The sequence below is a fragment of the Paroedura picta genome, chromosome 3, assembly GCF_049243985.1.
Source record: "Paroedura picta isolate Pp20150507F chromosome 3, Ppicta_v3.0, whole genome shotgun sequence".
Taxonomy (NCBI): domain Eukaryota; kingdom Metazoa; phylum Chordata; class Lepidosauria; order Squamata; family Gekkonidae; genus Paroedura; species Paroedura picta.
The window spans coordinates 96,866,444-96,880,351 of record NC_135371.1 but is presented as its reverse complement, the minus strand read 5'-3'; the positions used below and the strand labels follow the sequence as shown (position 1 = coordinate 96,880,351).

General features: G+C 42.6%; 1 protein-coding gene across 7 annotated transcripts in view; it reads right to left on the bottom strand.

The window, feature by feature from the left end:
* Window positions 1-13,908, bottom strand: part of ARHGAP26 (Rho GTPase activating protein 26) — a 423,503-nt gene that overhangs the window by 70,479 nt on the left and 339,116 nt on the right. Inside the window, exons 22-23 of one of the 7 annotated variants that reach the window (XM_077326945.1) lie at window positions 2,784-2,854; window positions 820-1,171 (exon numbers count right to left, since the gene is read on the bottom strand). The exons of 4 other annotated variants lie outside the window; for them this stretch is intronic. In XM_077326945.1, the coding sequence (XP_077183060.1) occupies window positions 2,833-2,854 (22 nt within the window). In that variant the 3' untranslated portion in view covers window positions 820-1,171; window positions 2,784-2,832. Of the gene's footprint in view, window positions 1-819; window positions 1,172-2,783; window positions 2,855-4,704; window positions 4,745-13,908 lie in introns of those variants that run through there. 2 more of the 7 variants (XM_077326944.1, XM_077326946.1) reach the window with 2 other exon arrangements.

Below are 13,908 nucleotides of genomic sequence, written 5' to 3'. Positions count from 1 at the left end.
TAGTCTGGAGCTGTAATCCTAGGGGGCCCTCCCCTCTCCCTGGCCTTCCCCCATGGCCCACTCCTCTGTGGTTTAGGCTGGGGCTGCTGGGATTTTTTTGGCCTGCAGGCATTACTCAGAGTTAGCAGAAGCTGGCATGGAGGCACCCTCCATGTGGTAGCCTCCATGTTAGGCAGGTGGGAGGGATGGCCTGGCAGCTGGTGTGCCCCAGGGTCTGTAAGAGGAGCAAGGTGGCGGTTGGGGGATGGGGGGTGGGCACTCCCCCTCAGAAAAGGCACAGGCTGGCTTCCCTAAGCTCTGTTGGCAAGAGCCATTGACTCAGGAGGGTGAAGCCAAAGAGTCCCCAGGCACACCTGGCAGCTCACTCACCTCAGGAAATGTCTCTGAGGGGCCAGAGATTGTGAAGAAGCCGCAGAATTGTGGGAAGACCATTAGGGACAGGAGTTCTAATCTGATTGGGCAGCCAGTGGGTGGATGGCCAATCAGAGGCCTAAAGGTGCCAATGATGGACCTGATTGGCCCATAAACCTTAACACCAACTGCTCCCAGGATGCCTTACCGCTTTTATTTATACGATCACGATTTCAGATGTTCAGTCATTTACCCATTAATACCTTTTAAGGATATACAGTGCAGTACCAAGCACAGTTTTCAGTGGTCTTATCAGGGTGCAACTGTGTTTAGGACTACACAGTAAATCACCAGGCAATCATTATGCCTGCAGTAGATGGATATCCAGGATGTGTATAAAAAATTGCAGAGCTGAAAACAAACGAAGTTACTTATAAGAGAAAGCTATTTCATAATTTTATTTGCTTGTTTTTCCATCTTGTTTCCAATTACATATGGAAACAACTTGTTTGATGCAGAGTTCAATTATAAAATTTACAAGCAGCCTCTTTCATATATATTGGAGACAAAAGGAGACAGGATATAGAAAAATTGAAGAGACTAGTTAATATATAAAGGGAGGGGGGTGCACCAAATTTGTGTATGTCTAAAAGCTGTCTGAGATTAATGTCTCTCAGACATGGTACGGTTCCCAAGCAACAAAGTCCACTTGAAGGGTAGAAGGTGAAATCAAAATCACTTGTCAATGCTGCCACCTTCCACAGATGGTTCATTTGAAGTAGGTGTATCTTCAGCAGTCTCAGTTGGAGCAGGGTGAGCTCTAAAATATGAGAACGGGGAAAAGAATAGAGCATGACCAGAAAAAAACAGTCCACCGAACAACCTGCTATAATTCTTAGGCTATTGATAATTTCACAGCTTAGCACTCCTTTGTGAACTGAGTCTGCACATTAGATTGTCCATGACCATCATGCTCCCAAATGGAAAGGGCTCAAGGACACATTAATTGATGTTTGGAATCCATTACAATGGCAGAAAGGATCAGAGAGATTATGTTACCTCCATTTGGCAGTAAATTGATGGTCCTATATCTACAGCTAATTTATGAAGTTAATTAAATGCTGGGATCTCCTTTTAGAATGAGACAGGATGTCTTTATGGCTTAAAGGTTTTATTTTCTCTCTGGACCATTAGGAGATATCTACTGCTAATGCAGAAATCTGATCCAATTGAAGTGCAAGGCTGCTAGATAAAACCAATGGGAGGTGGTTAGGGCAGGCAGATTCCCTTGATTATGGTGGGTGATTCAGGAATAATAATTTTTCATAAAACGAATATACTTGAAGGCGTGCACATGACAAATGTTACAGGAAATAAAGAATCCTTTTGGTTATGACAGTAAAAATCTGTATCCAGAATATCGGATACCTGCTGACTCTGAATCACAGAACATTTCCCTAAAAGATTTGTAACTCAAATCAGACATTTTATCGATATCTTTAAAACATATGATGTAATCTATTTGGAGTTTCCTTGCCCCTACAAAAAGAACCTACTGAAGTGAAGAAACTCTGAATCTGATACTTTCTGTCTAGGACTCTGAGTTTTGTCTTGCTGGGAGAATTGTCACGGGACAATGAACAGCATGTATATTATCTATGACTAACAGACCTTAGACTTGTTTTCAGCAGGTCATGTAACTTTCAGTCTCTTTCCCTTATTCAAAATATTGAAAATGAGTAACCTAATGGAACTATGTGAGGAATGAGAACAAAAAATGAATCAGAAACATAAGCTGAAGACTTATCGGATCTCAGTTATATACCTGCACAGATATTTAAAAATACATTTTTGTTCCCACATCAGTTTACTCATTCAATTCCTCAGGTGTTTGTTTTTTTTTTTAAATTAGTATCACAAAAACAATTTCTATGGCCTGAAAGAGCTCTCAGCCATTGAAACTTAACAGCTTGGTGGATCCGCCTGGCCGCAATTTAAACCATCAATTTCTCAGCTTTCTGCTTCGAAGCGGGAGGAAGCAAAATGGACTGTCCCAAACGAGCTGGTTTATTTTATGGCTTTGGGTTCAGTTTTGTTAGGGAACACCCTGAACAGAACTGGAATTTCCCAGCTTATGCCCATCCCTACCTATGACCTCTTCTTTAGGTTTCCTATTTCTCTGCTTATGGCCTATTCTTTCACCATCTTTACACTGGGGCTGCCTGTCCCTCAACTGTTCTCCTTTTTGAAGCCTCTTCCCAGTTCTCTGCCTATCCTCAACAGTTGTTCATGTTCTTAGGGCCCATGTAACACTTTAATCCAGTTTAATCAAGAATTTTCTAATGAGATTGACAAAAACTAGGCGAGTGGGACTTATCCTCTTCACATCTGGACCTGACTCAAAAAGAGGCTCATATCCATTCTGCTGCTACCTAGTGCTGTCTGTCAGGTTCTCCTGGATTCCAGAACGAAGACATGCTTTTAAGAAGCTGCAGAGAATAACCTGCAGTGGAAAGAACATGTATTAGAGAGAATGTAGTTCTTTTGGTCTTCTGACTGAATCAAAACCAGAAGATAGACAATTCCTGTAGTCTAGGGAAGACTGGAATTGTAATTGTAAAAGACATAACAAGTTATTTGCCACGGACAGTTACTACCCCTCACTGAAATACAGGGTTTATTCCTCAGGAAGAGAAGGCATTGTCAAGGGAGGTGGCTGGATACGTGTTTTCCAGCATCCTTTGAAAGCACTCACAAAACCTTTTAAAAAACATTCTACGGGTACACCTGGATTTAATGACAGCTAGAATGTTCATTCCTTTTCAGTAACATTTTGACAGCTAGTCCCTGAGTAGATGGAAAGTTTGAAAACATTCAGTGGCAGCCAGCTCTTTCAAATGTTTTACTACTCCATTTTATTTATTTAAAATATTTATATACTACTTTTTTTAAAAAGCCTCAAAGTGGGGTCTCAACTCACACATTCACACAGTGTATATGCTATGTAGCTCTGTGTCTTATTTAACTTGTAAAAAACAAACAAATCATAAAGTACTTTGCTTATATTCACAAATATTCATATAGCTAAATAGAAGACTCCTTTCAAACTTGATGACACCATTCATTTTGAGGAGGGACTCATTTCTCATAATCTAGATCAAGTTGTAGACATGTAGAAAAACTGAATGACATCTGTAGCTTTGAGAAAAATATTCTGAGCCTGAATATTTCATAACTCCTTATGGATGATTGCCCTGGCTCTCCCCCAGAAGCATTAGCCAGTTGTCTGGACGCAGTGATGAGGTGGCTCAAGCAGAGTCTTCTGAAGCTCAATCCTTATAAGACGGAGGTCCTGTGGCTGGGTAGGAAGGCTCCATGTGAGGAAGCGTCTGCCCACCCTGGATGCTGTGCAGCTCTCAATGGCTCACTCCACCAGAAATCTGGGCATGATTCTGGATGCTTCCCTCACAATAGAAGCCCAGGTCACAAAAGTAGTGTGGCTGGCATTTTACCACCTTCGCCAAGCCAAACTACTAGCACCCTACTTGACCCCAGAACACCTAGCCACAGTGATCCATGCGATGGTCAACTCTAGACTCAACTTCTGCAACTTGATGTATGTAGGCCTGCCCTTGATCCAGAAAATACAGCTGGTCCTCAAAGTAACACCATAGAGGTCCCACATCTGGCCCATCATCCATCAACTGCAATGACTATCAGTCAAATTCCGGATCAGGCTAAAGGTTTTGGTAATTACCTTCAAAGCCATATGTGGTCAATGCCCAGTGTACCTAAGGGACTGCCTTTCTGCCTACACCCCTCAAAGAGCCTTGTGCTCTGCCACCGCCAACTGGCTAGTGATCCCTGGCCCAAAAGTAGCCCGCTTGACCTGAATGAGGGTCAGAGCCTTCTCTGTCCTGGCCCCCACCTGGTGGAATGAGCTCCCGGAAGAGATCAGAACCTGAAATAACTAAAACAGTTCTGCAGGGCCTGCAAAAGGGAGCTCTTCCACCAGGCATTTGGTTGAGGTCGGCTGGAATCAGCAACAACATTGGGCCCCTGAACATCCCTCTCAGGAATCCATGTACCAAATCTAGACCACGGACCTATTTGATTATTACCCTGTTAAACTGTTCTCCTCTGTTGTTCTTATTGTTACCATTGTTGCATTGTAGTTTATTAACACAGAAACTGAGTTTAATGTATAGTGCCCTATGTTCTGTGTGAACCACCCTAAGCTTCAGGGAGGGTGGAATACAAATGTAATAAACAAGCAACAAACAAATAAATAAGATGCCTCAAGAATATTCTGTGATTTGTTTCCATACACACGCACGCACATACACATCAGAAAGCTGGGCTTCATTTTGGGGTTTAATGAGGAGAGGGAATCCTGAAAGGCAAATAAAAAGATGAAATTAAGAATAGAAAAAGCTTTCTCAAGGTTACATGCCAAGTTAATTGGAACAGAAAAAGCCTGTGCAACAAAACAACAGATTTGCAGTTTGGGACGCAGAAAGCAGGATAACCATCAACATTGGCGTCACTGTATGCCCACCATCAACCTGACACTACTGTAAAAATAAACAATGGATGCCTCGACCGAACCTTATACTGAAAGCCTACTGACCGACAAATGTACCTGCATGCCTCTAGCTACCATCCTAAACATACCAAACAATCCATTGCATGCAATCAGGCTCTGTGTTACAACTACATCTGCTCCAGTCCCACAGACATTATTGCCTGAAGGATCTATGACAAACTTTCTTGGAACTATGAGGTCAAGAAACAGATTAACAAAGCCAGAAGGATACCAAGAGAAAACCTGTTGGAATATAGGCCCAAAAGAGACAATAACAGAACATCACTAGTGGTTACATATAGCTCGAAACTCAAAACAGTTCAGCACATTATCAGAGACTTGAAATCCCTACTGGATGACAGTTCTCTTTCCCAAGTACTGGGGGACAAACCTTTTCTTGTGCACAGACAATCCCCCAATCTCAAACAACTCCACACTCACAAGAATGCAACATCTAATTTGAAGATGGACACTGGTACCAGAGCTTGGAACAAACACAGATGCTAACTTTGCTGCCATATACAATCCAATAACACAATAACTGGATGTAACAACGTCACCTACACTAGCAATCCCCAACCTGTGGGCCGCGGACAACATGTGGTCCTTCGACTAATTGGAGGTGGGCCCCGAAGGACACTTCTCCCATCCCGGCCCTTTACTTCATCCCCCCCCCCAGCCCTTTACAACACACTTCATTGTTGTGGCGTGTCTGTATCTTATTTTGAAGGGATGTTTAAACATTACCATAGCGATCAGAGAGTGCTAGGGCAGTAGTTGAGAGTACAGGAGTAAACTACCCCCCCCCCCACCGGGCCTCAGTAAAAGGTGTTGAGTGGTCCCCAGCGTTGAGTGGTCCCCGGTGATAAAAAGGTTGGGGACCACTGACCTACACCATTAAATGCTTATTCACATGCTCATCTTCTAACACTGTATATGCTATTAAATGCCAACAATGCCTCTCTGTTCTCTACATAGGGCAAACAGGTCACACCACTTGCCAAAGAATTAATGAACACAAGCCTGACATAAAAAATCACAGGACTGAAAAACCTGTAGGGGAACACTTCAATCTTCCAGGATATTCAATAAGGGACCTTGAATAAAACTGTGTTGGACTTAAAGGTGCCATTGGACTCAGATCTTGTCATCATGCTACTTATACTTGCTTCTTTCTTTCTTTCTTTCTTTCTTTCTTTCTTTCTTTCTTTCTTTCTTTCTTTCTTTCTTTCTTTCTTTCTTTCTTTCTTTCCTTGCTTTTTTACTTCAGACCAACATGGCTACCCACTTGAGTCAGAACCTTCATATTAATGTTAAATATAATAGGAGATAAAACTGAAACACGAGGAATCTCATGAAACAGAATAATAAGCCATGCTCAGAGAGGAACAAAACACTACAAAACCACTACAGAACCTCCCCACTCCAAGTGTTTCAGGAGTACATATTAGGGGTGTTCATTCCAATACATCTGAGGAAAAAATATACCCAAAAATGTGTTGATATAATTGGCATCCTAAATATAAACAAGATTTTTCTGGAAAACAAAACAAAACTGGGAATACTGGGAACTAGCATTTGCAAATTGACCTTTAAAAATGCCCCCCAACTTCAGTATACACTCTCTGGTTTGCCATTAGACCTCTTTTATTTCAACTGTTAAAGTGGCACTGGTTCTTCTGGGCTTCTTATACACTGCAATAAGTTGTCAGTTTGAGTACCTTTATTGGCATAAAATGCAGTGTAGCAACCTTCAATAAGTTTTGCTGGGCTTGAAAAATCTATCCTTCTTACTTCAGTTTCTACTTAAGAGTGTCTCTTGTTTGACTTTGCCTTGACACATTGGCTTGTGGTTCTGCTGTGATTACTGAGCTCTGTTATGGTTCTTTTGGCTTGCTGCCTCTTCTCAGAGATTGCTACTTGCATGCATGGCTTTTTAACATGGAAGCAACTTGCAAGGTTTTGTTTTGTTCCCACCGTTTCCCCCTCCATAGAAAATAATGGAAAATGGCTGAGGGCACTCTGCTAAGAGGCATGTAGAATTGGACTGTTGGTCTAATTAACTTGAAACTTGGGGGTTATTTTAAGGGCAGGCAGAAGCAGCTCCGCTGCAATTTTTGTGCTTGCATCTCTTAAAACAACTCTCCTAGACACCTAGAAGCCATTAAAAACAACCATACTTGTAAAAAAATATCTCCCCTAGCTGTTCCCCATATGGAATAATGGACCCAAACAATCCAGAAATCTCCCTCCACCCAAAAAAAAAAACAACAAAAATCCAAATACCATAATAGTATTTGGAATTCAAGTATATCAATATTTTTTGAGTTAAATATATCCAAACCTCCTACAAATAATTTTTCTTTTGCACGCCCCTAAAGTGAAAGGAACCAACAAGGATACACTCTCCTTGTCTTCCTTTAGGTATATCAGTCAGGGCAAATAAAGCTGGGTAATATGATGGATGGGAATGGATCTAGTATGCAAACACTATTTAATGATGTAGTGAAAACAAGATGGAATACGTCATCAGAGTTAGTTCCAAAAAGGGGGAAGGGTTATGATTTCAATGTGAAATGGTAAGGGTATCTTGTGGTGTACCCACTTTCAATCTCGTTATTTTAGGGAATGGTCAGATGTGCCCCAGGCTGTGAATGATAGCAGTGGTCCCCAACCTTTTTAGCACCGGGGACCAGTCAACGCTTGACAATTTTACTGAGGCCGAGGGGGGAGTAGTCTTTTGCTGAAGGATGTTGCTGCCACCTGATCCCCTGCTCCACTTGCTTTCCTGCTGGCGCCCCTGACTTCCCGCCACCCACTGGGGGTTGCTGCCAGCAGCAGCTGCGCAGTGCAACGCCAAGGGGGAGCCCCAGCCATGGCGGCCGCTGGAGAGCACCAAAGGTGAGCCCGCGACAGAGTGGTAGAGTATCCCCCGAGGCAGCAGCCCGGGAGGAGGACGAGGAGGAGCTGCGGCCCGGTACCGACTGATCCACAGCCCAGTACCGGTCCCTGGACCGGAGGTTGGGGACCAATGAATTATAGCACTAGCAAACCAGTAATGTGTTACAGTCTTTGGGAAAGGATAAATGCTTGTATGTTTCAGTGGAAAATGTATATGAAATTTACTATAGCAGAAAAGAAGGAGAGACAAAGAAAATATGCACATCTAATTTCTGCAGTGCTCAGTCATCAGTTTTTGGCTATATACTTCAGAATTTGTTGTGGCATTTGTCTGATTTTGTTTTTTCTCTCACTTTCCATATCAGTTAGTTCAGGCTATTTTGATCAAGTCTAGCATATCCTTGATCCAGAAAATTACATCTGGTGCAGAATGCCATGGCCAGGAGATCCTGGAGATCCCACATCCAGCCTGTACTCTCAACAACTAGGCTGGCTCCCACTTGAATTCCAGATTAATCTTAAAGTTTTGGTAATCACTTTCAAGGCCATACGCAATCTGGGCCCAGTGTACCTGAGAGACTGCCTCCCTGCCCATGCCCCCCCAAAAGCCTCATGCTTTACCACCTCCAACTGGCTACGGATCCCTGACCACAGAGAAGCGTGTCGGACCTCAACAATATAACAAGTACAACACTGAGACTCCTGGTAGAGAAAAGTGGCATATAAGAACTGACTCTTCTACTTCTTCTAAGAGCTTGTCATTGCTGCTGAAATAATTATACTTGAACTGCACAATTTGCATAATATAGATTATCCCACCTGTATACAGCTGATTTTAGTTCTGTGGGGGGATGTACTTGTCTTTTCCCCAATGGAGGTAATTTATTTTCTTGTTTCCTTCACTTATGAGAGGCCTCAACTGCTAAGGCCATACTGGTGTGTAACATGTCTGTGATATTTTCTGGATCCATTCCAGAGGATATATATAATCACACATTCCTATCAGTTGGTTTTCCAGTTCAACCTGGACTCATGTTGCTTAACATGCTCCTGTCCTTATTTCTATCCATGCATTTTATTAATGTGGTCTGTCAATTGCATCCATTTAATAGAAATAAGGAATAATTGTACAGGATTAAAAATATTTTAGTAGTTGAATTAGATATTTATATTTAAAAAACAATTTGTACTAATTCATGAACCTGCCCCAGAGCTTCTCCTTTACTTCAACGTAAAATATTGACAATACAATTGTAAGCTAGTTACAGTGTCCTATGACTTGAAGAGTGTGACTCTGTTTAGGATTGTACTGTCAGGTTTCTATTTAAGCCCAGAAAAAGAGGAATGAAATACAAGAGTCTGATATATTCATTTGCAAGATAACTCCAGCAGAAAACATTTTTAACATAAGGCACATATAAGATGTAGGTATTTACTTTAGAGGGAAAAATTAGGCTCTCTCTGAAGATCCCATTAAAAGATAAATATCAGTACTTCCCAGTGATGCAAAGTACATTGAAGTTATTATAAACTGTATTAGATTACATAAATGTGTCTTGAGAAAGATGGAAGTCACACAAACAATTCTTATAACCAGCATTTTAATACACAGACATTAGAAACATCCTCTCTCAATCTAAGACTTTTTATAGCCAAAATGCATTGTCCTCCCAGCTTCGTATAGTGGTTAAGAGCATGGACTTTCCCCACATACAGCCAGCTAGGTGATCTTGGGCTCGCCACGGCACTGATAAAGCTGTTCTGACCGAGCAGTGATATCAGGGCTCTCTCAGCCTCACCTACCTCACAGGATGTCTGTTGTGGGGGGAGGAAAGGGAAGGCAACTGTAAGCCGCTTTGAGCCTCCTTCGGGTAGGGAAAAGCAACATATAAGAACCAATTCCTCTTCTTCTTCTTCTACTTCTTATTCTAAGAACTTCTTTCATTGTTGCACAATTTAACAATAAAACTCAAGACATCAGACCTCACAGCACAAAAAGGTGTTTTTATAATCGATTTCAGCAAAAGGGCGTCATCAGTGTTACAGATCCCCCCCCCCCCCATTTCAGCAAGTCCAATGGACAAAAACATGCTTTTCACCACAGTTGGATTCATCATGGTTAGTGGAACGAGGCCAATCAAATTTAAAATTCAACATTTGGTATCCAACAGATTAACATTGTACTTCAGTTTTATTCTTCGGTAAACAGGAAGAGAGATCCTCTATTTTCTGCGGGTTTGGCTAACTGGACATGTTAAAATAAATAGCCAAGTGGAGAAAATGGAAGCGTGTGGTCCAAGATAGCCTCAGTTAACCCCAGTTAACAGGGACTAATAAGTCAAAGAGTACCTCAGCTCAGAGCCTGCTTACATTGGGTGAAATTGACTGGAAAGCTTCATACAGTTGTCTTAATAATAGGAAGGGAGACATTTTAGGTCACGAAGGTGAGCACATAATTCAAGCCTCAATGGGTTACAATGCACAGAATAATATTCTCAATTGATGCTGACAATATAGACCAATGTGAAAAACAATGAGACTCAAATTATAAAAGACTAGGGACCAAGCCCATTGCATTCAGGAATACAACAGGCACTAGGGTAGGGGAGTGGAGTGGAAGAACTCTGTGGACAGCCTCCTCCTCCCCCCAGGACCTGGAAAGGCTGCACGCAGTTGTTATGGAACTCACCAGCCGGGGCAGCTCTCACGTGGCAGAATTCTGCAGCCTCCAAGCCTCAGAGGGAAGTGGAAGGAGGAGGGGTGGTCAGGAATGGGGACAGAAGGCAATTGGCTGGCTGCTAGACAGACAGGCAAGCCAACTGGAGGAGGAGGCACTCAGGGGCGGGGCAGCCACCCTGAGTGGGTGTTAAGCTCTGAGTGGCACTTAAGCCATGAGACACGCTCCTCCTCCAAGACCTTACCAGAAATTTTAAGTGGAAGAGATTATACGAAGTGGATATTTGAGGCAGATGTGTATCTAGCATGTTTCATCTGAATACGAAGCAGGAGTGAACAAAGTGCTAAGGTTTGTAGATAGAGTCAGAAAGCCCTCTGTTTAGGACTGAATAAGCTCTCTTTCGGTTCCAGTGAAATAAACTGGAAATAAATTATAGTGAATTTAAAGGCAATCTGACCCAAAAAAGCCAAAAGTAAAAACAAAGGCCTTCTTATTAACTAATCTTGATAAAAACATTCTTTGAATTCCTCAGCTAATCATTCAAATGTTAATTCGCAAAATGGTTTTCCTCGGTGGAGCCACTTGTATCTGGGTGTAAGGCGCCTATTAATATTCTGATAAGTGGTAGTGCAATACTAAGGTCACTTTCCGAGAAATGAACTCCACTAAACAGAGTTGATCAGGATTCTTATTAGACTTGCTTGCTCTTGAGGAATCTTAATCATAGTTATAATACAAGTTCAAGTTGAAGGATCCAATCCCATACTTTATCAGTAATTGCTGGAAGCAAATTTTGTCCATTGGCATAACAGAAGATAAACCTGATTATTCAAAACCTGTAGGCATTGTATGTGTTCTGGTTCTACACAATTACTCACCCATAAACTATGCCAACATCTGAATTACAAGAAAAGGTGAAAGTGAAAGCTAGGCAGTGTGTGCTAAATTTGTTATATGAAATTTAAGTGAAAATTTTAGTTGCTATGCTTTAAGTTAAGGGGACTCAGTTCAGAATCAAATCAAAATCTAACATAGGCCAATTCTGCACAGTGGCAGCTGTGCCAGATCTGATCCAAAGCTAAAATGTGTCCCCCTGGGAAACGCAGTGGTGGTGGATTTTTTAAAAATTATTATTATTTTGCAGGAAGGTGGGATTTTATGGAATGCAATCCCAGCTTCCTGCAAAATAAAAAAAATGCCCCTGTCCGCCCTGTAGCATGGCAAAATGCTACGAAGCTGACTGGGACACTTTTAGCCCCCTCTGGCCCACCATAATACAGGAAGGAGCAGGGCCTGGAACGCCTGCTCTTCCCTGTCTACACGGGCCTGCCACAGGACAAGCCCTGTGGGCTTCTTCACTGGGCTAAGGGAATGTGGATTCTTCTGTGTTCCCTTAGCTTGGGGCAACTGAGGGCCCAATCCATGGCAGGCCTGGGAGGGGGCTGGCCCAGAGGCTGCATCATGTGGAAGCAGGGATTAGCTCTACTTCCATAAGAGTGCCCACTCAGCCTTTTCTGCCCATATGGAATTGACCATTATAAACCTAATTTTATGCTCTGTCTACCATGTTTTCTTTTTTGTGCTTTGGCTTTCCAAAGACTGCAGTGCACTATGAATGATCTCATCATCATCATCATCATCATCATCATCATCATCATTAAAGTCCAGATGTGCAGTGGTAACTCAGGTTTAAGATGCTGTCAAATACATGACCTGACAGAACATCTGAATCTCTGTGCTTGGCCAGGTAATGATTGCATTTATGTTAACTACTAGCTGTGAAGCTCGCTGCAGTGGGAAATGCAGCGGGTGATAGTGGCCTCTCTGGGGTTGTGGCAGTGTGGCGAGTCCCAAAGGTGGCAGGACGGAGGTGCGGTGGCGTGTAGTCTGGGCCTCTGAGGGCCTTCATTGGGCGGCAGTAGTGGAGGATGTGCTGCAGTGGCGGAGGGCCTTTGGAGGGTGGTACTGCCTGTAAGAGGGCACAGTGGTGTGGGGGGGGTCAGCCGCTGATACCATGGCACCCGCCACCTCGTTGGTCCCTCTGAGGGCCCTGAACAGGTGCAGGCAGCAGACCAGAGTGCATGCAGTGGCACCTCGTGGCCAGCCAGGTGCATCTGGCAGGTGAGCAGGGAGCAGACAGCGATGGAGGGCAGGAGCTCTAGGGGCCGGCCCAATCAGCTTTGCTGGCTGCACCCTGATTGGCCCGTATTAGCGCTTAGACACCCCAAACAGCTCCACCCCCTGGCGCGTTTGACAAATATTAAGAGGACCAATGGATAAGGATATTTACATTACAGGTAAAACTCTCTCTTTCATATGAGTATTTATGCTACCAAGGTTGGCTTCATTCCACAGACATTCTTGCCCCCTTCCACACACACTAAACAAGTCTGCTACCACAGAAAGGTAATGAAAATGAACAATATACAGTAATAAGGCAAGGCTTTCCTCCATCAGAGTACAAAGCGATGGTGGTTGATAAATGAAAGCAAAATGGGAGGGGAAAATGCAACACTTGCAAATTGTTTTATTTTGTCATTCTGTCTCAGTAGCAAAGTGAATGTCAGAGCTTGATCTGTGAATGTTAAAGGAATAAAACTTTCCAAAGTACTTTTACATGGGGGCTCAAGGTAGGAAACCTGAAATCAGCAGTGACCAGAGAGTATATGTGAAGGAAGATCACATTCTTCAACTAGCTCATCAATTATATTCAGCTGCTAGCAAGTAAACAGCAGCCCTTTGAAACAGACAATAGCACAGAACAGTTAATAAGACCAATCTGTGCTTTAACTGAAGTTTCTCTTAACATATTGGATTCCATTCTGGAAGGAGGTGCATAGTAATCTCAGGAAATGCAGCCTTCAGCATGCACTGCGTGCCTATCTATACAGGTTTCCAAGACAACTACTCATTGACTTTAAAAAAATTACCAGAGCAAAACAACAAATCCCATGAATGGAGGCTTTGTATTTGCTGTGGATTTTTATACTCTAGTGTTCAAAACAAATAATGCCCCACCAAGGTTGCAATTGTGAAACTAGAGATCCTAAATCAGTAGAATATGTCAGTGGTAATTAAAATGAGTGGTTACACAGATATATTACTTTATGAAGTTGCAGTTATCTGTTACCTGCAACTATTCCAGAAAACAACAAAGCAATCTGCTTCATCAACTGTGAGGGAAGGTAGTAGCACAATATGGTATGGCTGACTGAAAAAATGTCGCTTTTTCAAATGAGGGGGGCATTGGTAAGTTTAGATGATGTTAGTAGTTGGCTGGAAGTTCTGAAGCAAACTCTCACAACTGAGATTCTTTAACTACCTGAAGTGGCTTATAATTGCTTTCACCTTTCTCTCCCCACAACAGACACCCTGCAAGGTAGGTGGGGCTGAG